Source organism: Manis javanica, chromosome 7, assembly GCF_040802235.1.
Source record: "Manis javanica isolate MJ-LG chromosome 7, MJ_LKY, whole genome shotgun sequence".
Classification (NCBI taxonomy): domain Eukaryota; kingdom Metazoa; phylum Chordata; class Mammalia; order Pholidota; family Manidae; genus Manis; species Manis javanica.
This window is the reverse complement of record NC_133162.1, coordinates 5028732-5052532: the sequence shown is the minus strand read 5'-3', so window position 1 is coordinate 5052532 and position 23801 is coordinate 5028732. Positions and strand designations below refer to the sequence as shown.

Genomic DNA, 23801 nt, shown 5'->3' with positions numbered 1-23801 from the left:
TTAATGAGCTATAATTAATAAGACGCCTTGAATTTTCTTTGTGAAGGCTTTGCCTTTGACAAGGACCGTTTTTCATCTCGTTAAGGGTTATAATTGATTTATTCTTTACAGGGTAAATGGATTCAATGACAGCCACCAGAGCTTGCATGTTAATGATTGCCTTAGGTATTGGTTCTCACGGGTGTGTCCTCCACAGGGGCCAACACAGAGGCACGTCCAGATAATCATGGAGAAACTCCTCCGGACAGTGAACCGGACCGTCATTTCCATGGGTCGAGATTCCGAACTCATTGTAAGTGCTCAGAGACATGTTTGGGTATTTATTCGTGGCTGAGAGCATCTTTCCCAGGAATGTCATTTACTCTAAAGCTTGAAAAGCCATCTGGCCTTTTCCAACTGCCTTTCGAAACTAAGCTTATTCTACTACAGTATAGCAAGTAGTTGACATGCATTTATTTACAGTCTGGTGTGTAAAATATATTCATTTCCAGTGATTCTAGAAGCAAGTGTCAAAATTCACCAGCATTTTGGAGTCCGAAGCATTTAGTTCTAGTTTTCTCATGACTTCTAGCAGAGGTTGTGTACTTTCCTCTATGTTCTCATTCTCCAGGTAGTTTCCTTCTCCAGATTTATATAAAATGTCATTAATAAAATTTTATGAATGACCTTCAAAACCAGTTGACGTACTCCACCTTGGCTACTGTATTCTCTTACTGTCTGCTCTGATGTGTTATAGATGTGTCTCATACGTAGATTGTTTAGGCCTGAAATGGTATGGGTTATTTTGTTGTTTAAGAAAGTTTTAACAGTAATCTAGACAGTCTTCCGTGTTTTATATTATGGTGCCTTCTTTCCAGCACGCCTCTCTCCTTCTTGTCCTCAGTGTTCTTAAGCTTGTTTCTTAGGCAAAACATGCACATGTACGTCTTGTTTAACTTCTTTCGTATCTTGTACATGTTGCCATTTAAATTTGGTTGATGGCTTTTCAAAAAAATAACTCTTCCTAATCAAAGAATTAAAAATCAGTGGCAGTTTTCACTGACAGTCATTCTAGGCACATTGGTCTCCCTTGTGTGACCTTAGTTCCTTCTGTGTCTCCTGGGAGCGCAGCAAGGATGCTGCCATGTGTCTCCTTCAGACGGCGAAGCGGGAACGTAGCCCTGGGCTTTGGTTTCTGTGGCCGACGTCACAGTAACAGATACGTTTTGGGTGATGCACAGAAGGAGAACGAATGCTGCTGAGTATGTTTCCGTCCAGCAAAATAATTGAATTTGTGCCTCAGAGTTTGGGTACATGTTATGTTCAGGTTTTCCTTTTGAAGGTGTATCTCATTTAGGTTGGGATTACTAGGTATGTACAAATTAGGAAATAAAAGATTCTCTTATAAATTGGTTTTATTTGCAGTGGACGTCGTTTCTTCCATAAAAGCAGTTTTCATATTCCTCATCATGGCTGTTCTTCTCTGTAATCTTGAATCCCTTTGTATGGGTGGGAGCAGACTGAGCCCCACGGAGCAAGATGCAGATCACGTGACCCCCTGGAGCAGGCACCCTTGGGGGCTGCTGTTCTTGTCTTTTCTGGATTGTGCTGTGGGCACTCTGGAATGTTCTCACGGGGTAGCAGTGTGAGAGCACCTTACGTAGAATGAATAACGAGTGGCTGCACGTAGAGACATGTTTATTGTCATTCTTCTAACATCCCTATTGGAATGGGCTGGATTAGGGGCTGGAGTGACATGATGGGACTCACGGGGTTGTGGGGAGCGAGGGATGGGCGGATGCAGTGATGGCCATGTGGAGGCAGGTGGACTACAGAGGTAGCCCTGTCTTTGGGTTTGACCCCAGCTGTGTGCCCACTTGGGTCCTAGCTCAGCAGCCGGCAGTTAAGCTGGGGAGAGGCGGGAAGGGAAGAAGCCCATAAGGGGTTGGATGGATCGTTGGATTGTGGAGAGATTGGAGACATGCTCACAGCTAGATCGGAAGAGCTCACGGAGGTGGAGTGGGGCGTGGGGGACGTGGTGACCTTTCTCTGGCCATGTGGTCTGGGTTGCCTTTGGGAAATCTGTCCCATCAGCCAGAATGTTAATAACAGCGACAGTAATGGCAGCTCTTGGTTGAGCCGTCGTTTCTGTGCCGGGGCCAGCTAACGGGAGGATTCTGCTTGATCATCACCTTGTGCATGTGCCACTGCAGACAGAGCCTGCGGAGAGGGGACAAGTGGCTGTAGGTGCCACGGCCAGCATGGTCATGGGGGCTGGTGGCGCTGATTTGGAGCCATGGCTTAGCCCCAAAGCTCCTCTTCTGTTCAGGCCACTATGCGGGGTGCTGATCTCAGTGGTGTTCCAGGGGCTACTGAAGAGGCCTCTGAGTCACTCCCAGATCTCCGTGCAGTTGGGGAGGCTGCTGCCAGGGGAGCAAGCACTCTGTTTCCATCTGTCGGCCATTTCCATGGGCCAGACCAAGAGTTGGTCGCCCCTTTCCTGAAGGGTTTGGAGGAACCCAGGTGTTCTGAGGCGCTCTTAGGAGTTTTAGGAAGAGCCCCTGCGTGTTCAAAGGCTGGAGTAAGACGGCGAGGACTTCGCATGCTGGAGGTGGCACTATGGCAGTGAGGACTTAGCACACCAGCCTTACCCAGCTGTTCCCTGTTCCTGCTGAGCAGGCGGCAGGGCTCCAAGGCACCATCGGGGGTGGGAGAGGAGAGCCCACTGCCCACGCCCAGGCCCTTTCCCCACCTCCTTGACCCCCAGCAGAAGTCTCCAGAAGCAGGAAGGGGATTTCAGTCCTACCCTGACTCCTCCCAACTCCAACATCTCCACTACCTATCAAAGGAGTCCAGGAATTCCTTTTGTAAAACTAAGTAGGCTGTCATGGAAGGAATAACAAAAGAGTTCTGAGTAAGCTATTATTATTTAATGAGCAATGACAGCATCAAGATGTTTTTAGGAAGGGCATTCATGATGTAAAATTAGAGTTGCTTAGAGGGATCTTTCAGTCACCACGGAACCATGAGCCCGGCTGTGACGCCCACAGCCTAGCACAGGTGCCCCCGCTATGCAGTGTGTGTGACTTTGCTCTCGTGTTGGTCAGATGCAGATTTCTGCATCGGCGTCTTAAGTTCACTGCTGTTGCTCTGCGAATTTAGATTAGAGGAAGATCCAGGGGAAAAATATCCCTGACAAGGGGGACAAAACACTTCATCAGTGGACCTTCTGGTGTAGAAAAGAGCCTAAACTGGTTTGTAGACCTGTCTGGGGTAAGCGGTAGCACTCCTTTTAGCATAGAGATTTCTGTGATTATGTGTCTGCTACTCAGTTTTGCATAAATGCAATGGAAATGGTCAGCCTAAAAATTTTAAGTAATCATGGACAGTGGACTTAAAAAATGAAAGTGATTTAAAAAATTTTGGATAGATGGGCTTCACTTCATGACTGAATCCAGGATATTGCCAACATTAATACTAGAAATGTGACCTCTGTTTTGTTTGGACTTAGTCATTAATGGGGAATGCAGCTGTGGCCTGATAATTTCCTCATCTATTTATGTGTAGAAGTGAGAAACCGGAAACCTCACATGTCATTGGAGAAGCTGTGACATACAGTGTAAGCCTTTTATCTGTGGTATTTTATAAACAGTATAGAGTTGATTGTATATTATTTGTTTTCATTCATACCTTTCAACATTATATTTGAATTGAGCTAAGAGGATGCATCTCATGCATAAGGTGAAAATATGCCATGATCCTGGAGTATTACCCTCTTTTAACAGACAGAACCCCATCTGGCATGCATAGAAACATAGACCGTGTGGATGCCTAAAACAGGCCTTAGCACTGGAACCTTGCAATAAGCTTGCCACAGAATTAAGATGCTGTTTTATCTTTATTCTAGTGTAGTGTGTTACTGTAGAGTAATTGAGTGAGGTGCTTCATTTAATATTGTCTGATTTCAGGTGTTATTTTTTGCTTCCTCTTTGCAAAGGTTCCCAGGCCCTCAGTGGTAGGGAACTTGGTGCGCTTGGTTCTGAGTGGGGCCCCGGTAGGTTGGGTACTCTTGCCTTGTGGGCAGGTGACCTGGTAGCACGCGCTGTCCTGCACCACAGACATGCACGTGCACACACACACGCACACCTTGGCTGGAATAAGTGCTGGTACACAATATGCTGCTGCTTTTAAATGATCAGATTTATATTCCCTTAATGGGTCCTTTTAAGATGTAATTGAGTGTGAAGGACCTTTAAAGATTTTGCTGCAGCCTAGATGCACGCCGGAAGACTGGGCCTACTGATGCACTAAAATGCGAAGGTGGGCCTCGTCTGAGGAAAGAGTCCCTTCCAACAAGACCGTGGGCTTAGGGAAGGGAAAAATCCGCCTGGTTTCCCACTTGGTCTTGTGACCACCAGGCTTCCCGGTTCACTAGAGCCAAGTGATGGAAGTTATTCTGTGCTCCCTCTGACCACCAGCTGTGCGGGACATTGATGGGGCCGGAGCGGGTCACTGCGGGTCACTGCGCCAACAGCACCGCTGGCGGGGAAGGTGCCTCGAGTTCACCCCCAGTGCTTTCTTTGAGTCTCGGTGATCTGTAAGGACCGGACGTGCTTCTTCACTTGGAAAACAGTATAAAAGAATTGGCCTCCCGGTGAAGAGAGTCCTTTTACTGACTCGTGACCAAGTATTTGCACGAAGGTGTTATGTCCCATGCATGAACATTGAATTTGCGATGTTATTTCTACTGGAATTTATGTATGAATGTGCTTTCTTAAAAAATGCTATTCTTAATCTTCATTTGCCAAAGAAAATGATACGTATGGACAGTGTCTGGCTTTACCATATGAGTGTCCAAAAAAGCATTTCTAATCCTATGTTTGGTAGTAACACTCCCTAAAAGCACATGGCTTTCAGAAAAGCGCCGCCTAAGCTCTGAGGACTGTGGACATTCTCTCGTCCTTTGGTATTGGTGCGGCAGTTTTTCCTGCCTTTCTCATATTTCTGCGGCCCTAGCATTTTTTTCCAAGGTTGGTCACTGACTGAATTTACTGCTGAGGAAATAAGAACCATGTCATTGCCTGGGCAGAATGTGCTCTGAAACTCTTGCATATTCATACCAAACCGCAAAGGTGTCTTAAGTACTGAGCTACTTAAAAGGCATTCTTCTGCTCCCACAGGACCTTCTTATCTGCCAAAATACGTGCTGCACATTATAGCACGACGAGTCAATGGCAATTCACAAAATAGAGTGTTGTTTCTGAATTGTACAGTTCTTTTCTTCTGGTAAATAAATTGATCACAGACTTACCCCATGCCGCGTGTGTCAGTCATAGAGTTTTTCTAGATAAAAGGAGATAGATCCATGTGGAAAGCAGCCACCGTGACCTTTAGATGACACTGCCCCGGTGAAATTGCCTCACTTAGCAATCAGGTCAAATTTTGCTTGCTGATGGAAACGCACCCGAAGAACCAGTCTATGGGTGGTGGGCTTTGTAAATGGGCCGGGCTGTAAGAAACAGTGTGGAAGGGAGAAGTTCTCAGCTTTTCGGTTCTTGTTCTCTCCTGTGAAAGCCAGAAAGCGAGCATTTGATTTGCAGTTTCTCTCTGGAGCTGTCACTGTGGACTGTGCATCTCGTCATATCACGCCTACGACAGGACCCCAGGGCGAGCGGCTTTGCAGGGCATGCGCACTGTCACTGCTTGGACTTAGAGCCAGCCTGAGGCCAGCCCATCAGCCATGATACGATGTTCATGACACCTCGGGCCTCATGGCAGTGGATACCTGGCAGCCCTGTAGGATGTGTGGGGAACTTGTGCCAACAGCCTACACCCTTTCCAAGAGGGCATGGATTTCCCACACCTTGCATCCTTCCCTGTTTATACTCTGCTGGAGTCAAGGGACCGTCAAAGATTGAAGGAGCAAAACAGAGGTCCTGGGACCTCTCATGGGAGGCTAGTGACACGCTGTAAGAGTGACTGGTGGGCATCTAAGCAGGAGAGGGTCCTTTGTATCTGGCTGTTTCTAAGAGGGGACCTCTGGGGCAGCAGCAGGTTGCTCACAAATGGTAACAGAACAGGACTTGGAGGACCCCCCTTCCTGCTGCTCTGGGGTGGTCACTGGGCCTTCCTTCCCATTCTGCATGTGGGCTGCACTCACCTCATCCCTTTTTTTTTTCAGTATTAGAATCATTTATTTCACACCTCTCCCACTACTTCAAGTGACAGATGCAGCACCCTGCCCTGCAGAGGAAGATGCTGGGCGGCCAGTGGTGACTGCTGGTCAACTGCTGGCTTCCCCCTGGGCTATGCAAATCTAGGTTTTGCTTAAAATGTCCCGCAGTCTCTCCAGGGGAGCTGGTGAGGGCAGTGGGGGCCTTCCATCTCAGCCAACCGTGGCTCCCCCATGCTTGCAGGTCTAGTCTGCTACTGCAGAGACCAGGCTACCAGGTGGCCCTCGCCCAGGGACCAGGGGTTGGTATCTGGCTGGTCTCCAAGGGGAGCGGGAGGGGTGGGGTGCTCAGCCCAGCATGGGAGCTGGATTTCCACCCAGGGGCAGGGAGAAGAATGGAGGGAGGCGGCTGCTGCCTGCAGGGGTCTGGAGAGCTGGGTAATCTGGATCCATCTAGATTGTCGGAAGATCTAGAGAGAAGCTGTCTCCACGGGTGATTGAAGGACTTGCCCAGAAACACTATGGAGTTCAGTCATCTCTCGAGGCACTTAAACATTAGACAACAGTTAGCCAGATCCTGCTTGAGCTCATACCGTGCCTGTGCCCTGCAAAAGCCATCTTGCCCTCCTGGCGGCTGGAGCCCACGCTGGGCGCATGGCCAGGTAAGCTAGGCGCCCCTGGAGTCGAGGCCCCACCCCCACCCCGGCAGTGCCCGTGCCTCCCGAGGCTCGTCTCCTCGCGCAAGGACCCCATGAGGGTCTTTTTAGCCTGAACATTCTTCCCTTTTTATTACTTTCTTAGGTTACTTTTGTTTTCCCAAGTGATTGAGATCATGAAATAAGTGTAATAGCCACACAAAACATTACCTTTGATTTTTTTTATTTAAAAATTAATAAAGAACTTAGTGACAAGTATAATAATTTAATCTCTATACGTAATGCCATGAGAACAACTACATGGGAGGGGGTGCTGTACTTTTTACCTTGGTTTTGTGTCATAGTCTGTAGTTGGAGCTTTCTGAGGAGAACTCATCAGTTAACGACACTGCAATTAAAATGTGAAATTAGTCTGAGAATCTTTTTTTCTGTTCTAAAGATTTATTTTTAAGTAGGAATTAGCTTATCTCCAATTTCCTTTTTGACTCTGAAAATTGTGTTTTATTTTAGTTTTTTGGTCTAGACTGCTTTCAGAGAGTGACAGTATTTCTAGCAGGACCTCTTCTTGTTTAGACAGACGTCAAGTTCGAATTAGAAAGCTGCTAACAACACCCTTATTGCATTTCACTAAGATAGCTGGGATTCTTAAAACACAGGAGAGAGAACTTCTTGCAAACGTTTTTGTAACGTTAGTTAAAAACAGTATAAAATACATGAGACATTTTTTAAATTTTATGTCTACATGAAACAATCGCACTTTCTTCATGGTGCACGATGGACTTGCTCATTCTTCTTCAGCAGAAATATTTCTCTGTTGTTTGCTTATCTTCAAGGACTTACACCCTCATAGAGTGTTTCCATGAAAGATGTGTGTTTTTCTTTTAATTAAAGTGAACATCTGCAGTGAAGTTTGAGTAATCCCCAAAGAATGCTTACGTGATAGACTCTTCATTTTTTTTTCTTGGCCTGGTCTGATTGCTGATCACTAGGTCTTTGCAAAATCAAAACACTTAGAACTAAAATAGATTTGCTGTTGATTCAGGAGGAAAATGCATGGCAAGAAATAGCTCCAATCTGAAAAAATGCAGGTATAGACTCTCTCTCCAAGGGTGGCCACTTGGTTTGTGGCGTCTAATCAGCGAGGTGTGCGTGTTGGCCCTAGATGAGATAGGAAACTGTTGGACAGAAACGTGAAGACTAGATTTTCTTGTGTGTTCACAAACTATTCAAAATTTAAGTTGTACAAAAAAAGGCAAAATAAGATCCTTACTTCCTATTGTGAAAAGCAAAAGGTTGATAGACAAAGTCATTAATCGATAGGGGCTTTTGTATTTTTTATAAAAAGATATTTGCAAAGGTGCAAAGGAATGAGTGAAAAAATAAAGGAACTAAGATTTATATTGCAATGTGTAATCAAAAGAGAACTCTAAGCGTCACCATTTATTTAAAAAATACCTAAAAACATTTGATTCACAGCTTTCCCCTAGGTATGTCAGTTAGGTCAACTTACTAATAGGTTAAATGTAGGTGACATTAAGTTTGTTGGTAGCAGCTACACCAAACACGCCATTTCTCTTTGAGATGGTCAGTTCTTCTACAGTTGTTACAGAGCATAACGACTTGTATAAAAAACGTCTGGCTGCGTTTTTGGTGATAAGCAATGTCTCCCAAGGTTGATCCACAGAAACACTTTCCAGTGGCAGAGAACACCTGTGATTTATTGGTGACTGCATTATCCATTGTGTATCTCTGTGTGTGTGTTCAGATTCTTGCCAGAATCTATCATTTCGCCTTTGGGTACCAAAAGATTAAAAATGAGATCTAAGAAAGCTTAGTGTCCAGTATAGCTCTGACCCTGTCAACTTGCGGTGATTAAAGGCGTGTCTTGACTTTGGGGGACTCCTGGCTGCTGGCCATTTGGAAAAGGAGCAGTGACCATGTGACAGGTCTGGAGATGAAGAGAATGCTAAATTTGAGGTGTCAGTGTGACACTGAGATGTGGTCACTTGGCTTAGCGCTATAGCACGTGAAGGCAAATATACATAGAGTCACATTTGAAAGATTATTCATGGTCTCCGACCACTTGAAAAAATTGTGCTTTCTCCGGAATTTGATGTGCTGAAAATTGCACTCACCCCCTGCTTATCTGCAAAATTGAACATAAAAATGAAGTCCTTTGCAAACATAAGGCTTGCTTTTTCTTCTCATTACTTAAAAAAATTAAATAGAGGCCTGAAAATAATTATGAGTTTTAGCTGTGTACAGAGTGACAGCCTGCCATTTCACAGGTCGATAACAACATAATACTTGCCCATTGGGGTGGGGGCATAGAATTTTTACTTGTCATCTTTGACTACGTAAGTTTCTTTCAGATTTTACATCCCACATCCGTGAACTGCAAATAATAGCTGGCAAGGTGTGACCTTGAACCCCTTGCTTCTGTTAATTACCTGTTAGTACAAAGGCCTTTTTGGTAAGCAGGGTGGGAACTGGGTGGTGCCCGAGTCAGCCAGTTTAATAGATCCTATTCATTTTGGAAAAGGATTTGCTTAACTCCAGGGGGATTTAAAGGGGGCCTTTAGACTCCAAACACCACGAGTTTCAAAGGAACCAGAGTTTCCATCTTCCATGCTTTTTCGATTCAGTTTTGGATTTTTGCTTGGGAGTTGAGGAGTAAGTCTCCTGAGAGTAAGGCGTAGGTGCGACCTGAGCTTCCTCAAAAGGATGGAGCTTCCTCAGAACTGGCTGGAGTTTGTCTTCTTGCTGTTTAAAGTCTAGCTCCACGCTGGAAAGAAAAGAGATGGAAGAATTTAATGCTTGGTCTTTCATATATAAAGATCCCCTTAGTGGCAGCAAAATTTGGCAACATCTACCAGTATAGTGACCATTCGTATTATGTTTATAATACAATCTGACGTTGAGTCATTGGCTCTAATGTGTTTTAGCTTTACGTCACTGAACTGTTTCAGGTAGACTCATTTTCTGTGAAAAATAACTTATTTGCTTTGATTTCAAATCTGTGAAGTTTTATTAATGTACGTGATGGGTGTCAAAGTATATAATGAGGTTGTTGAAACGAACAAGGTGGCATCTGAATAGCCCTTATGCTTGTCCATGGACTTGTACACATGTGCTTCGTGGAGTAACTGACAAAGGCATGCGTGTTCAGAGGTCAGCTCAGTACAGAGATACCAGGTGTACGAACGCTCAGTCCTGCGCAGCTTTCCACAAGCCCAGAGAAACCCGGTTATCTCACTTGAAACAGCTGTGAAATGAAATGACCTTAGCTTATGTTCTTGCAAAATCTCATCTGCCTGACAACCTGGTAAGAGCCAAAATATCCAACACTGGGGAAAATAGTTTATCTAAAGTCAGCATCATTGAATGATATTTCGTTGTTATCTCAGACAGCTTTTCGGGATAAAACATAGATAGTCTTTGGGGGAAAATAACTCCAAATTGTAATTACATGCTAAAGCCACAGTGTGTGAACACGTCGGCCACATGGGAGGACGTTTGCCAGCAGTGACGGTTATGTTAGAATGACAGGATTAAAGATGATTTTTAAGTGCACATTGTTTCTTATGAACTATATTGAAAGGACACTCAGCCCGCTTAGAGCCCACTTCTCTTTGTGGCATCAGAAAGGCTCGCTGTTGGTTTCCTAACTCCATGTAACCCCTGATGGATTCCCTTGGCATTTGAGATAGGACCCCCTGGTTCAGTGACACCCCAGCCGTGGTGAGCTGTGCTCCCTCCCCTTCTACTGACCTTCCCTGCACCCCTATTATTTGAGCCTGGGTGCTGCATCACACCAGGCCTCCAGAGAATTCTGCTCTCTGCTCCTTCCTTGTCTGGTCTGGATGCCAGACTAAACGTCGGTAGATTTCAGTAAAGGCTCAGCAATGATGATAATACATGAGCTCATAACATTTTATATCCAGTGGAACTGAAAACCATTTATAAACATGAAATCCTATTGATTTTGAGAACCATTAATCCTAGCCAAATTTTGACATCTTGGAAAGACAAAACAGCAAAACTGCATTATCCGGAGTTTTAATAACAAGTGCAAGACCCAGCTAATGGGCCATTTTATGTTCTAAATCCACTCTTCCATTTTTCTTATCATCAAAGATTATACTGTTACTGGCGAAATTAAAAATATTGTCAGAGAAGTTTATGGCTAGTTACCCCCTGCTTCCAAATCAAGAATTATTTTTTTACCTTGTCTCAAAGGGCTGCAGTTGACAGGAAGTAGCATAAAGCCACATGAACTCATGCCTTGCTAATTTAGACCACATGATAAGGGAGGCATAGTGCCTCCTGTGTGTGGGGGTGACAAGTGCCTGTCTACCTACATTCTGCTCCTGTTGTAACCTGAGCCACGTCTCGTGGTGCTGTAGGAAGCACGAGGATTTCCATCCTGCCTTCCCACTGGATGTTCGGGGCAGTGGGGACTCAGCCAAATTCACTTTCCTTCACTGCCCTGACCGTCTCACTGAGTTATGGTGAGGACCCCCTGCACTCACACACACCCCCCCTAAAGTAAAAAAGTTTCCTAAACTGTAAGGTGCAATTTCAATGTAATTTTATCCTTATTATCTACGAAGCTCTAATTGTGTGATTGGAATGAGAGCTAACAGTGTTGAAATAACTATTAAAGAACTCCCCGACTTGGACATTGAACAGGGAGACAACTTTGCAGCTGAATCTGTGAGTTAGAGTTTCCAGTATGGTAGGTTAGGGACGAAAGAGTAATTTTATCAAGGCTCTCCGTGAATAGTGAAAGCAGACTAGACTCCTAGATCATAACATTTCAACAACTCAGGTGGGTTTTGAGTTATTAGATCGGAGGGCAGGTGCTAGCGTTTCCTAGGACAACTGTACACTTCTGGGTATCTGCAATTATTGAATTCCCATTAAGCAACCACATTGGGAATCCTGTTATTAACCAATTTATCATAGTGCAGAACCATGTAATCACGGAGTAATCTAATCTGAGTTCTTGTTAACAAAGTGACTTGACTTTATCTGTTGAGTTGATTCCTACTTGCACTCCCCCATGACTATAAGCTGCAGCTAGGCACAGGTTTCTTCCTGGAGCGAGTGTGTGTGACCTTGAGTGATTCCTGGGAAATGACTGCAGCAGGGCCAGCGAGGTGACCTTGAGCTGTGTGCCTGCTCCGCCTTCTGTAACCTGCAAGCTGTGATGCACCTGCCTCTGAGGGGATGCGTGTGACGGGCCGGGCTGGCTATCATTAGGTGGGCGTTGTGTGCTTTGCTGTGTATGCTGCCTTCTGCCCAGGGACTTTCCTCGCTGGGGAAGGAATCCACCAAATCTCCAGGTTCAATCTAGAGCAGCAGAGTCTTGCAGGAGAGGGCAGTGAATCGTTCGGTCCACTCTGGCTGAGCCAGAGCAGAGGGCCCTTCAGTCGGAACAGCTACATGGCCAGAAGAGAGCAGCAGCCAGTTTTGGCTAAAGTAGAGGATGTGCACAAAGGCTGCCAGTGGACATTCTGGGGCATTTTGACTCTGTGCACAGCCCCCACTCCCTGTGTAACACAGCAAGTTGTTCGGACAGAGAGGACCTGGGGGAGGCCATGGCCCTGCTTCGGGCCTCACCATTGATGAGTGACACCAGTGTGGGGACGTGGCCCGGCATGCTGCCTGGACATTGTGTGGCGTGTATTGTCACCCCTGCTGAAGGCACTGCTCCCGCCTTCATGGCGCTTACTTTCTCACCTGCCTGAAACACCTGTCCCGGCTTGTGGTGTGACTGGCACCTCTGTCCCCAGGTACATGTTTCTCTCTCTCCCGCCACCTCTGGAAAATCCCCCCTGCCTTCTCTCTTGTTCCCTACTCACCATGGATAACTGTTTCTGTTCCGCCCACCCCTTCAGTCCCCACCCACCAATTGGGGGTGCCATGACCTGGGGACTCGTGCCCGGGCCTCCACCAGATGCCAAGTCATTACTGAATTACCGAATGAGCACAGAGCCTCAAAGGGCGAGTTCCACCCGCCTTCAGCCCCGGGTGGGCTGCAGTGCCCTGTGCTGGGTAGTGATGCTGCGGGTGCGCCCTTCCTCCCACTTGGGCTGCCCTGCCCGCTGCTGGATGGCGCTTCTCCAAGAGGCAATGCGGGACCCGCCCCTGGCACGGTCCAGGCCTGGCTCCCATCTCTCAGACTGGAACCGAGGGCGAGTTTGAGATTTGAGACATTCAGTGCCAGGCACACTGGGATCTTCTCGGAGCTTGGCCCCCTCACTTCTACCTCCGATTTTGCCTTTCCTGGCAGAATCTGTAGTTGGATCTTAGAAAGGATGAGTTGGGTCGGCTGGGGCACTTGTGAGTGGCCAGCTGCTCCTGTGCTCTGCTCAGGGGAACCGGGGGTGTCATTTTACTCTCCTTCCATTTTTCCTGGAACCTGGAGGCAGGCTTGGGCCTGAGCTGCCGGCCCTGGTGATACTTTCCCCTGATGTTGCTTCTGGGCTCTGTCAAAGGCAACATGCCGCCCCTGCGCGGGTTGGACCTGCCTTCCAGAGTGGCTCCCATGCACAGGCTTATTACCTCCATTACACAGGCAGACAGGGCTGTTTGTATTCCAAGTCCGGGCTCCGGCTCTCATTCATGGTCTCTTAGGTCTTCACTGGGGTTCACACAGCCCACAGCAACCTCCACAGTCCCCAGGCCCAGCAGCACACACAGGGCAGGAGGCTGGTGGCAGTGCCACCCATATTCTGGCGCGATCTGGCGTTTGCAGTGATGCATGTGTCCTGTTCACACTTCTTGGGAGGATAAGCAGTCTCGAAAAAGTCCTGACTGACTGTGGAGTTTCAAAGCATGCGTGTGAAGGGGCTGGAGCCAAGCCAGCCTTACCTGTGCTGGGTGTTCTGTACGTCAATACCTGAGTAAAACCCAGGCTGCAGACTGTGCGGTGAGAGAGAAGGTTCCCAGGACTGGGAGCTGCGTCCATGTTATAAACCCCTGGAGCTGTTGTTTGCCTTTAGACTCCTCTTTTCCCAGCCCATGTCCTCTTCCTCCCACCAGACAACCCGGCCATCTGACAAAGTGCTTTTTGTGTTGAGAACCCCATGAAGCTGAGGCTGCACCTTGACGGCGGTGCCACGAAGCCCCTCGCAGCCTCTGTGTGATTCACTGTGGTGCTCATTAGAGAAACGGGGCATATATTTAATATCTCTAGTTGTTTTCTTTTAAAGAAGGAAGTTTTAAGTATAGGGACTCCGCTACAAAATTAATATTCTGTACATTTCCAAAGAAATGAAAAAATCTGCCTTAAATCTCAGGCTGCTCCGTCAGCTGGCACCCAGCTTTGTTTTTTTCCCACAGACTCTGCGAGGCTTGCACTAACCTTGTCCCTGCACATGAGGGGATTCTGCAGACGACTGTCGCCAGAGCTTCCCCAGCCGGTGCTCTGCTTGTCTATATTCCTATAAATACAAGGACCTGGCCCCAGTGTTCTTAGCAAGCTGTCGGCTACTCAAGTTAATGGAAGGGAGGGTATTTACAACACCCCTTTCCTCGATCCCCAGTGAGTAGCAGTTAAGAGGTAAAAGCAGGTGAGTTTGGCTCTCAAGCATTTGTTTTCTGGAGTCGAAGAAAACCCAAATCTCTGATTTCTCTGGGCTCAGCAATGCTGGCTGGCTCGATGGGCTGCCGAGAAGAGGCCTCTGTTTTTAATTCTCTTTGAATTAGATCGCAGAGTCCCCTGGCACTGTCTGTGACCCAGACTGACTCACGTTCTGCTGCTGTGGATAAATCATGTCTCCTTTGGGGACCTGAGCTTTCCAGGCTGTGAAGATAGGGGATGTGCTCCCGCTCGGGTTTCTGTGGAACCACCACGTGTGTGGGGGACATGGTGCGTTGGGTATGCAATGACTCTTAACTGCGTGGATCTGGACGGGACAAATGCGTCCCCGAGGCACAATGCTTTATGTCTGGGGCTAAAATCTGGCCAGCTTCACATTAGCACCACGGAAGCAGTGTTGTTCCGAAGAAGCTGTTAGTTCGGCTCTGCGTTCCAGGCCTGGCTTTCTCCCTTACAAGCTTGATGAATTCGGGCAAGTCTTCTCTTTCTGGGCCTCGGTTTACATATGTGACCCCAGCCACACCTCCAGGCAGTGGAAGAGACATGACCCAAAATAGCCATCACACTCCCCTCCTGGACACATCGCCATGTGCGTGAGGGGCACATGCACCCAGCATGTCCCGAATCAAGTCTCTGCTCCAGCCTGCTGCTCTGTCCTCCCCGATAGCCAGTGGCCATCATCCAGCCTGCTGGCTGAGCTGTGCCCCTTGGAATCAGGCTGGACCTGTCCTTCCTGCCTGCCCCCACCAGCCGGACCGGGGCTGTGCCCTCAGCTGTCTGTCTCCATGTCCTTCCTCGTCGGCCTTCCGCCTCTGCCCTCCCCCGGATCTTCAGCCCTCTTCTCCTTGGCCGTCGGAACAGCCGAGTCTCATGCTTGCTTTCGCCATTTCTTGCCCCTCCCTCCCTCACTTTCTGGTTACCCATCTTCAGAAACCCCTAAACTCCCTGACGAGCCCTGCTCCTTCTTCAAACCCAGGTCACAGGTCACCTCTTCTTTCTGTGCATTTTCCAGAAGACCGTGTCTGCCGCCCCTCCATCCTGTCCAAACTCCTCCGGAAAAAACAGTCCTTTAGGCAGGGTGGTCTCACATGTTTTACTAGAGCATGTCTGTTTCATGTTGGATTGTAGCTAGTTTTTCTCAGGACGGTGAACTCATTGAGGGTCGGCCACGTGTCATTCATCTTAGTCTGCACTGCGTGCAGTATAGCGCTAGCCTTAGGATGCACCTGCTGTTTGCTCAGCAGGGGGAAGCAGATACACAGGGCCCACACCCCCTCATTTCTGGTCTCAGCAGACTGCAACTGCTGTTTTCTGCTTTACACTGATTATTTATTCATCAGAATGAATATGTGTGCAAAAATATGCCTGTACGTTACATACCTATATTACATATATATGGATCGCATCACAATAGAGTCAAATACGAATACCTTGCAGTACTAGCTTTTAATCTTAGACCACAGAAGTGATTCATCGTAACTGAATCCTTCTCTCACCCTACTTCACATAGTAGGGGCATCATCTAAGTTTAAAGCATCACTGTAAGGTTTCATATACCAGAAATAGATGGGTATTCAACAACCGTAATACCAGAACTGTAAGATCCGTCCCCTTTTCCTGGCACGCAAAGGCAAGGAAATTCTGGTTACAATTATAAAAAGTAAAACCAGAGCCAATCCCTTAGCTATAAATCATATCTGAAGTATCCGCAGTTACAGTTAGACAGTGACCTTCCCAAATACATCTTGGTGGTGTATCCTGGCCCCCCTGGAGAACAGGCACGTTCCTTTCATGCTTGACCAAAGCCCGATCCTCGGTGTCCATCTTACCTGTGACTTTCTCTGCAGTACACATACTGGTCTGGCACCCAGGCCCCATCTAAGTGCCTGACACTGAAGGCCAGCCAGATGCACAAGGATCAGGGGATCAAGTTTAAGCTCCCCAAAAGTTGTGCCGTGGAGGTCGAAGGCAAAAAAAAACTCAAGCCCTATTTATAATTTCCATCTATAATAGTTTCTCAAGTAGGAGAGGGACCAGACCACTAACAAGAGTGTCACTGTGTTATTATCTTATGCTGTACTCCTGGCAAGCTACAGAGATCGTACATTATAATTAAAAGGGATTCGTGATTCTAAATGTAGCCTGCCAATATACTGCTGGCCCTGGACTCTACAAAGAGCATACGGTTCTTTTATCTTTGGGCAGAAGTGCATTGTAATTGCAGTGAAAAAGAGAAAACAAATGACTCTCCAAAACTGGTTGTAGTGAATCTGGCAGGTGCCAGTGGTGGAACACCAGGTCAGGTGACCTGAGTGGGGTCAGCTGGGATCTTGGCCACCATGTCGTTTGCTCTTCCCATTTTGAAAGTGAGCATTCTTCTGCCCAAAGAGGCAAATGACTTCTCAAGGTTACGGTGCTGGAGCTAATGTGCCCAGCGGCCCACTCCTCTAAGCTACCAGCCCAGAACTCTTGAGTTCCAGATATGCCAGGGAGCTCCCCTACTCTGCCAACATGAGCTGAGAGAGCCATCATCTGCACTGATAGGAAGAATGGTCATCTCACCACACAGACCAGAGAAGCATCAGATTCTTGTGCCTGTCCTCTGGTGTCACCAGTGGCTGGTTAAACAAACCCCCAGAGTCCCCACTGGCCCTCCAGGGATGTCATGTCTCTGAGAGGAACTCCTTCAAGACAACTGGTGGGAGAGAAGAGTGTGCTGGGTGCTTCCAGTGGCCGTTGTCTTCTCTGGTCCTTCCTTCCCCCAGGAAATGTCATGCTCTATCTCAGGGTGTTGTGGGAAAGACTGAATCCTGTATCCAGCCCCTAGAAAAATCTCCATATTCATCCAAAAATGAATCACGTTTATTTTCTCAAGAAATTGACAAGTGTACCCCTCCCACAGTGTTGGACGATGTTGGTGAATATCTCTTCAGCTTTTACCTTTGGGCATAAATAAGCAAAGGTGGCCACCACAAGAGGGGGGTTATCAGTCTAAGTAACCCTTCTCTGCTTAATGAATATTAACTATGTCACAAATCATATGTTGAGATGTGTAATCAGTTTGCAGTTTTACAGCTGTAATCAGTTCTGTAGCATCTAATATGTATGAGTTACATGTTAGAATTAAGGTGTTTTTAAAGGGTACTAAAATTTAAAACCTTACCTATTGGGGGAAAAGAACTAATAAAATTTGCAACTGAAATTCAAATAGAAAAAACTTGGATATTGACTTTGAGAACTTTCAAGGAGAATTTTAAGGTCTGTTAAATCTTCCATACTGCCATTTAATTGTCTTTATTTGAAAAAATATTTCCTTCCACCAGAATAACACTGTCTAAGGGATTATCCAGGGAATCCTTTCTGTCATCTTCCTCCCACCCCATCACTCACTGTAAATACTGAGCCGAGTGCCAAATATTAGACAAAAGGCTAATTTCCTCCGCATCAGTTCATGTTGTTAAAGAGCTTATTTAATATGCACAAGTGGTGCTAATGAAAGCAGGACTGGAAAGGTGCTCCACTAAGGGATTATTACTAAATGCCAAAGGCTGTGAAGGTCCCACCCACGTGGGCTCTGGACAGGCTGGAAGTGGCACCATTTCAGCACACAAATGCAATAACCTCTCTTAACGGTAAGACTCCACTAGTCACGAGGCTTCAGTTCTGGGGCCTGTCCCGACCGTGCGCCCCTCTCAGCAGCTCCGCTCCTCCTGAGCACCAGAATCAGGGCAATTTCCATGCACATTTGTGTCTGGAATCGGCATCCTTGGGTTTTGTGATGTTAGATGATATAGTGAACTCCAGGGAAGATTTAGAGAAAATGCAACCCATATTCTTCCTTCAAACTCATAATATTAGGGTATTTTGTTCATCCTTTCTGAAATCCTCCAGTCATTTTGGAAAGAATCTACAGAATTTAGCAACTTCTTACTCGATCAACAGATTGCAATGTACCGGCAAGTTCTGCAGCTGCGGTAAAGCTGAGTGCAGACGTGCAGCAAGGCGTCTCCTTCCATCCTTGGGGAGCCTCGGGCCGTTTCTCCTTCCAGTCCCTGCCGGTTGTTCTGAACTCTCTGGGGCGGGGGCAGAGAGGAGCTCTGGAGAGCAAGTCTCAACCCTCCCCAGAACGGGCTCTCTCCACAATGGCCCTGTTTCCGTCAGCTGTCCCCCACGTGGCGCATCCCGCATCCTTCAGCCCCTCCTTATACTGCCTTCTGCCATCGTGCGGCGACCCACACCACAGGAGGCTCCCTTTGGTCAGAGCTCAGTTACGACAGTCTTAGGGCAGAGGTGTTCCTGGGCTTGTCTTCAGCCAGGTTACAAACTCCTCCCCGTGTTCTAAGAGTCCCATGAAACGTGCTTGCTGAAGAAATGCATACAAGCATCAGCTGGAAAGGGCTCGGGTGTTGTATCAACATGGCCGTTTGGAGTCCTGCCTCTGCTGACCATCAGTGGATCATGTCTAAAGGTGAAGCTGTGCCGCTGACCACCGGCCGTTCTGCAAGCTCCCTCCCTTCGTGGGGGAAAACCAGTAGGCAGACCCTTGTATTTCAGCCCACTGAGGTTCAGAGCCCACTCATGGATCTGCTGCGTGATTAGTAGCATCACCTGAGCCTCGATGATACACATGAAGCAGGGTGGACAGTGTCCTCACGGAAGGTAACATTTGATTCAGGTCTTGGAGCTAAACGGTAGGACGTCTAACACTTTACAGGAAGATTTTAAATTCTGGCAAAGGTTGAATTTAATTAATCTGAATCCACATTATTATTACTATCTTTTAAATCTTGCTTTTGTTTCCAAAAGCCTTTGAATTGAGGCTTTCACATGCAATTTTCATGAAATTGTACAAATCTGAATTCAAGCCATTTTGTTGTGGCGTTATTTTACGATTTAACTACCTCAGTGAAGGAGGAAAGTGTGTTTCATCGTTCCTTCTGGAATCAGATCGAACCAAAGGTGGATCATCCGAGCGTGACCCATCAGATTAGCCTCATGAGAGAAGCACTAAGGTAGGCTGGGTACAAAATCTTTGCTTGTGAACAAAGATTATATCAGTAATTTATCCTTAAAACATTTTCTGAAAAAATTGTAGCATATTGTGACAGGAAATATGGATGATAAGCTAGAAAAGTTTGAAACTTGTATCTCTTTTAATCTTTTTTCATGCTGAGATGGTCTTTAATTAGAATTTCACAATTGGTCTGGATCACAATTGAAGGGATGTCATTTTAGGGAAAACAATGTAATCGTGTCAACCACCCCTAAATTTCCAGTTAAGGAAAATGTCACTTTTGAAACTTGGGTTTCAGCGGACTAGAGAGCAGGGCAATCGACTCAGTGTCCAAGAACGGTTGCTTGTTGCTACATAAATCGATTTGCCAATGCAGGAGTGGATGTTATTTGGTTGAGAAATGCCCTGGAACTATCCACACTTTTACCCTCCATGTGTTTTCTGTTGAAACTCTTGGACTCAATCCTTTCATAATTGTAAATCACCGACTCATGAGATTTCAGGGCTGCAAGGGACCTATATGATCCCTGAGTGTGATCCTGCATGACTTAGAGATTTACTGGCCTCCCCGCCAAGAGCAGCGAGTCGCGGGTCAGCCCTCACTGGTGGTGCACCCAGTGTGGGAACAGCAGGCTCTGCAGGCTGATGTCGCCCACCTTTCCCTGTGACACTGGCAGCCTTTCGCCCTAAAATGGCTCCAAGACCTTGTCTTTTTGTTGTGTTTTCCAAGTCCTTTATATTTCCATGACGGACTTATTTTTTACAGAGAAACATGTACTGCCACCCATGGCAAAGGTATATATTTATTACCAAACTGTGTTGATAAAACCACAGGCGGCCGGGTCTTGAACATGGCACCCTGTGCATCTCTCTGGGCCGAGGGTTACTGGAAGGATGGTGGATTCTCCTACTGCTCCTAGAGGGCGATTGGGTTTCGAGTGAAAAGCAATGTATACATGCAAGAGAGGCAGGGTCAAATTCATTGACCTCCAGAGCTCACTGCCTGCCACCAAACAGGTGTGACAAATGCTGGATATACCTGCTTACAGGGTCCCCACGCTCTCCCAGCCTCTGGGACCACCCCAGCCTTCTGGAGCCCTTTGTCGTTCTGAAATTTCAAAATGCTTAACTTACTGAATTCTCAGGTCCTCCAGGCATCACTGCAGGATAAAGACCTGGAAGAGTGGTAGATGTGGTGGTTCTGAGATTTATGGGAACATCCCTGAAGCCTAGAGCTTGGAAACCGCTGTGAGGACCCTGCCCTTGAGCTAAACGTAATCCCTTTTCTGGAATCCTTCATAGAGCTGTGCGCAGGAATTGAAGGAGAACATGTTTGCAAGGGAGAAGAATTGATTTTAATCATAAACCCTTTGAAATTTGGATACTCTCTCTGGCTCATTTTGGGTCTCCACTTCTGAAACACTGGCTACCAAGTCAGGGTCACCTGAACAGGTGATTCGTCCTGCCCAAGTACTACTGAGTTCTCAGAGTTTTTCTACCAAAGAAGCCTCTATTCAGCATGAGCCCTTTGACATGTGCTGATTGAATCACTGGGCTGACAGACAACTGAGGAATCGCCTGGCTGGCTTCTCCTTCATTCCCCTTTCTTTTTTGGCAAAGGGATCCCTGAGGGAAGTTAGCTATCTCAGGGTATCAGCAACTGCCAGCTAGCAGCGTGGACTCAGATGCAAGTCTTTTGAGAGACAGACCGTCTTCCCTCCATCCTCTTATATTATCCCTTGGTATTCGGAATGGGATTTTAGAAGCCCCCTTAACTGCCTTGCTGGATTAACCACCCGTTTGTCCCCCTCATGATGTAACTGACACCCACATAAAGCTGGGTGCTCCTGGCAACAGGCTTCTTTGCTGTTAACCTGTGACCCTCTGTTGTTTATTCTCCAGCTGCTCACCAAGAGGATGTGTTTGGATCTGTTAAAGCCATTTGTACTCATCATTGAAATGATGTGAGTTATGTGAATGTTACATAAACCATCATAATGTAACTGAGGCAAGAGAGAATGATTTCTGTGAGTTAGATGTTTTAGAAGGAACAGAGTGCTACAAAATAATGAATGTGAAAAGGTAGGGGAAATCAGCATTCAGAAGGAATCTGAAATCCCGATTTTACCGTAAGACCTGGCTCCCTTCAAAAGAAGGAGGATGGGTGTGATTCCTGGAAGACAACTTAGAACTCTAGTGGGGTCACCCACATTCGTGGAAAATCATCTGGGCCTCAAAATATTGGCATGACTCTAAGTCAGGAAAATGTACCATCTCAGTTTTTATCATTCAAGTTAAAATAATGTGTTCAAGGCTGAGATTCCCCTGGACTGGTCGTTCACCTAGTTGACCAGAGGGAGCCTTCACTTTCTCTCATCATCAGTAGAAGTCAGAAAACTATTGTCCGATGTCAATAACCAATGTAAAGAGTAACTGCTGCATTATTTATTGACATACAACATTGTGGAAGATAATAAGAGTGAAATGTTAATTATTTCCAACAAAAAGGAACAGGAAAATTGGGAACCAGTTTGAGGAGCTGTATATGTTCACCTTGGTAGTAATACTGAGATCTTTACATGGATTAATAAGTGGAACACTGGCTTTGGGAGGCAGGGATCCCACTGAAATGTTACTGTTCAGCCTTCCAGAGCAACTTCTGTTAGCAGCACAAATGGGCAGTTGGGGAATTTTTGTAATCGCTCTGACAGGAGACATTTTAAAATTCTTTCCTGAAAGACAAATCTAAACCTCCACTTTATCTCCACTTTTCCCACCACAGGGATGCTTTGCTCATTTGTGGGGCCAACAGTAGGGTCCCCTTGGCTGCCTAAGGCCTCTTCTCTGTTCAGTTCCTCAAGGTGACCCCTCTGGACCAACAGCCTCTACAGTCACAACTTCGATGAAAAGGTCTCCCTGAGGAGGCGCGCCGTTTCCCAGTGGGCAGGGAATCACCAAAGTGATCACAATGGCTCCATCCCCTATCCGGCCAGTCTTTGCTAAATTTTGACAACATTCCTGTGATGGGCCCAGTTCTGTTGAAAACTAGGACCACCTTGGACCCCTCACACATCTCTGGTTCAGGGAGAACATCCCAGACAGGGCCCTAGTTTCTTGAAAGGTCATCTGGTGACCTTGTCTGGGAGCAGGCAGAGGAAACCACGACCCTTGACACCCCCAGTTCTTCGGAGCAGCCGGCCAGTGACTGGGGTGCTGGGAATCATGCAGAAGGCTGGTCGAGCCAATTCTAAATAATAACCACTCAAAGCTAATTACTAACAAAGACAAATTCCTGTCCTCCACAAGCTTGTTGAATCACTTTTAAGGTCACGTTTACTGTAAGTTACTTCTGGATTTAGAGCTAAATTTATTTAAATTACTTTGCTTACATGGAGGAGTGTCCTAATAAATTTTTTTTTCTGTTGCTCGTAAAATGTGAAATGGGTTTTTGCTCGTCAGGCTTCCTCTCTGGACCTTTTCTGGAAGTATTTGCTCATTTCTGCTTTGGTGCATTTAAAGACTGCATGAGCTCTGCTCCCGTAGTAATAGCACTGAGCTGTACGGAGAGATGTCAAGCACCTCACCCCTGATGGACTGACGGCAGTGGATGGTTATTCTGTGTCAGAGTCACCTCCCTTCAGCATGGGTTCAAGACTGTCTTCCACAATATGAGTGCAGCGAAACCCACTTTCCGAACATCTCGGCAAGTCGCTGCTCTGGTGCCTGGGATGCTTCAAGCAGGGCAGGCTTTCTCAGCCTTGGCACGACTGGCATTTGGGACCAGAGGACTCTGTTAGTGGGGGCTGTCCTCTGCTTTACAGGATGCTAGCACCACCCCTGGCCTCTACCTACCAGATGCCTGTAACATCTGCCCAGTTGTGACAGCTGAAAATGCCTCCCTCCAGACTTGACTGGATGTCCCCTGGAAGGCAAAATCGCTGTCTGTTGAGAACTGTTGGAGGGTGGTGTGCGAGAGTGACGTCCGCGCTTATGTCTGCCTCTTGGTTTCTTCTACCTGTTTCCAGACAGGGTCACCCGATGACCCAGCTCTGCTTTTGAAGAACCTAGGGCCCTGTCTGGGATGTTCTGCCGAGATGGGAGATGTGTGCTGGGTCTGAGGTTGTGTGGATCAAAGCTTTCTGCTGTGCTGAAGACATTTACAACTTCTCCCCGTCTCTCCCTTCTTGATGACAGGATGGTAACTTTGAAGACATTTTTAGAGGGTGCATTTGGGGAGAGATGGGAGTTTATTTACACATTTTTAGGTATGTAACTATGCAGTTAGAATTGTTTTTGATTGTTTGGCAAATCAACTAAACTTGTTCTCCAGACTTAATTTTAAAAAACAAACTGAATCATAATAAGTCTTAC

At 46.7% G+C, this 23801-nt stretch overlaps 2 protein-coding genes across 6 annotated transcripts in view; one reads left to right on the top strand and one right to left on the bottom strand.

The window, feature by feature from the left end:
* Positions 1-23801, top strand: part of DOCK1 (dedicator of cytokinesis 1) — a 466830-nt gene that overhangs the window by 178689 nt on the left and 264340 nt on the right. For both annotated transcript variants that reach the window (XM_073240131.1, XM_073240130.1), the window contains exon 27: positions 197-292. In XM_073240131.1, coding sequence (XP_073096232.1) covers positions 197-292 — 96 coding nt within the window. The remainder of the gene's footprint in view (positions 1-196; positions 293-23801) is intronic.
* The window catches only part of INSYN2A (inhibitory synaptic factor 2A), a 56999-nt gene continuing 40567 nt past the window's right edge, over positions 7370-23801 (bottom strand). For all 4 annotated transcript variants that reach the window (XM_037011231.2, XM_037011230.2, XM_073240132.1 and 1 more), the window contains one exon: positions 7370-9592. In XM_037011231.2, coding sequence (XP_036867126.2) covers positions 9409-9592 — 184 coding nt within the window. In that variant the 3' untranslated portion in view covers positions 7370-9408. The remainder of the gene's footprint in view (positions 9593-23801) is intronic.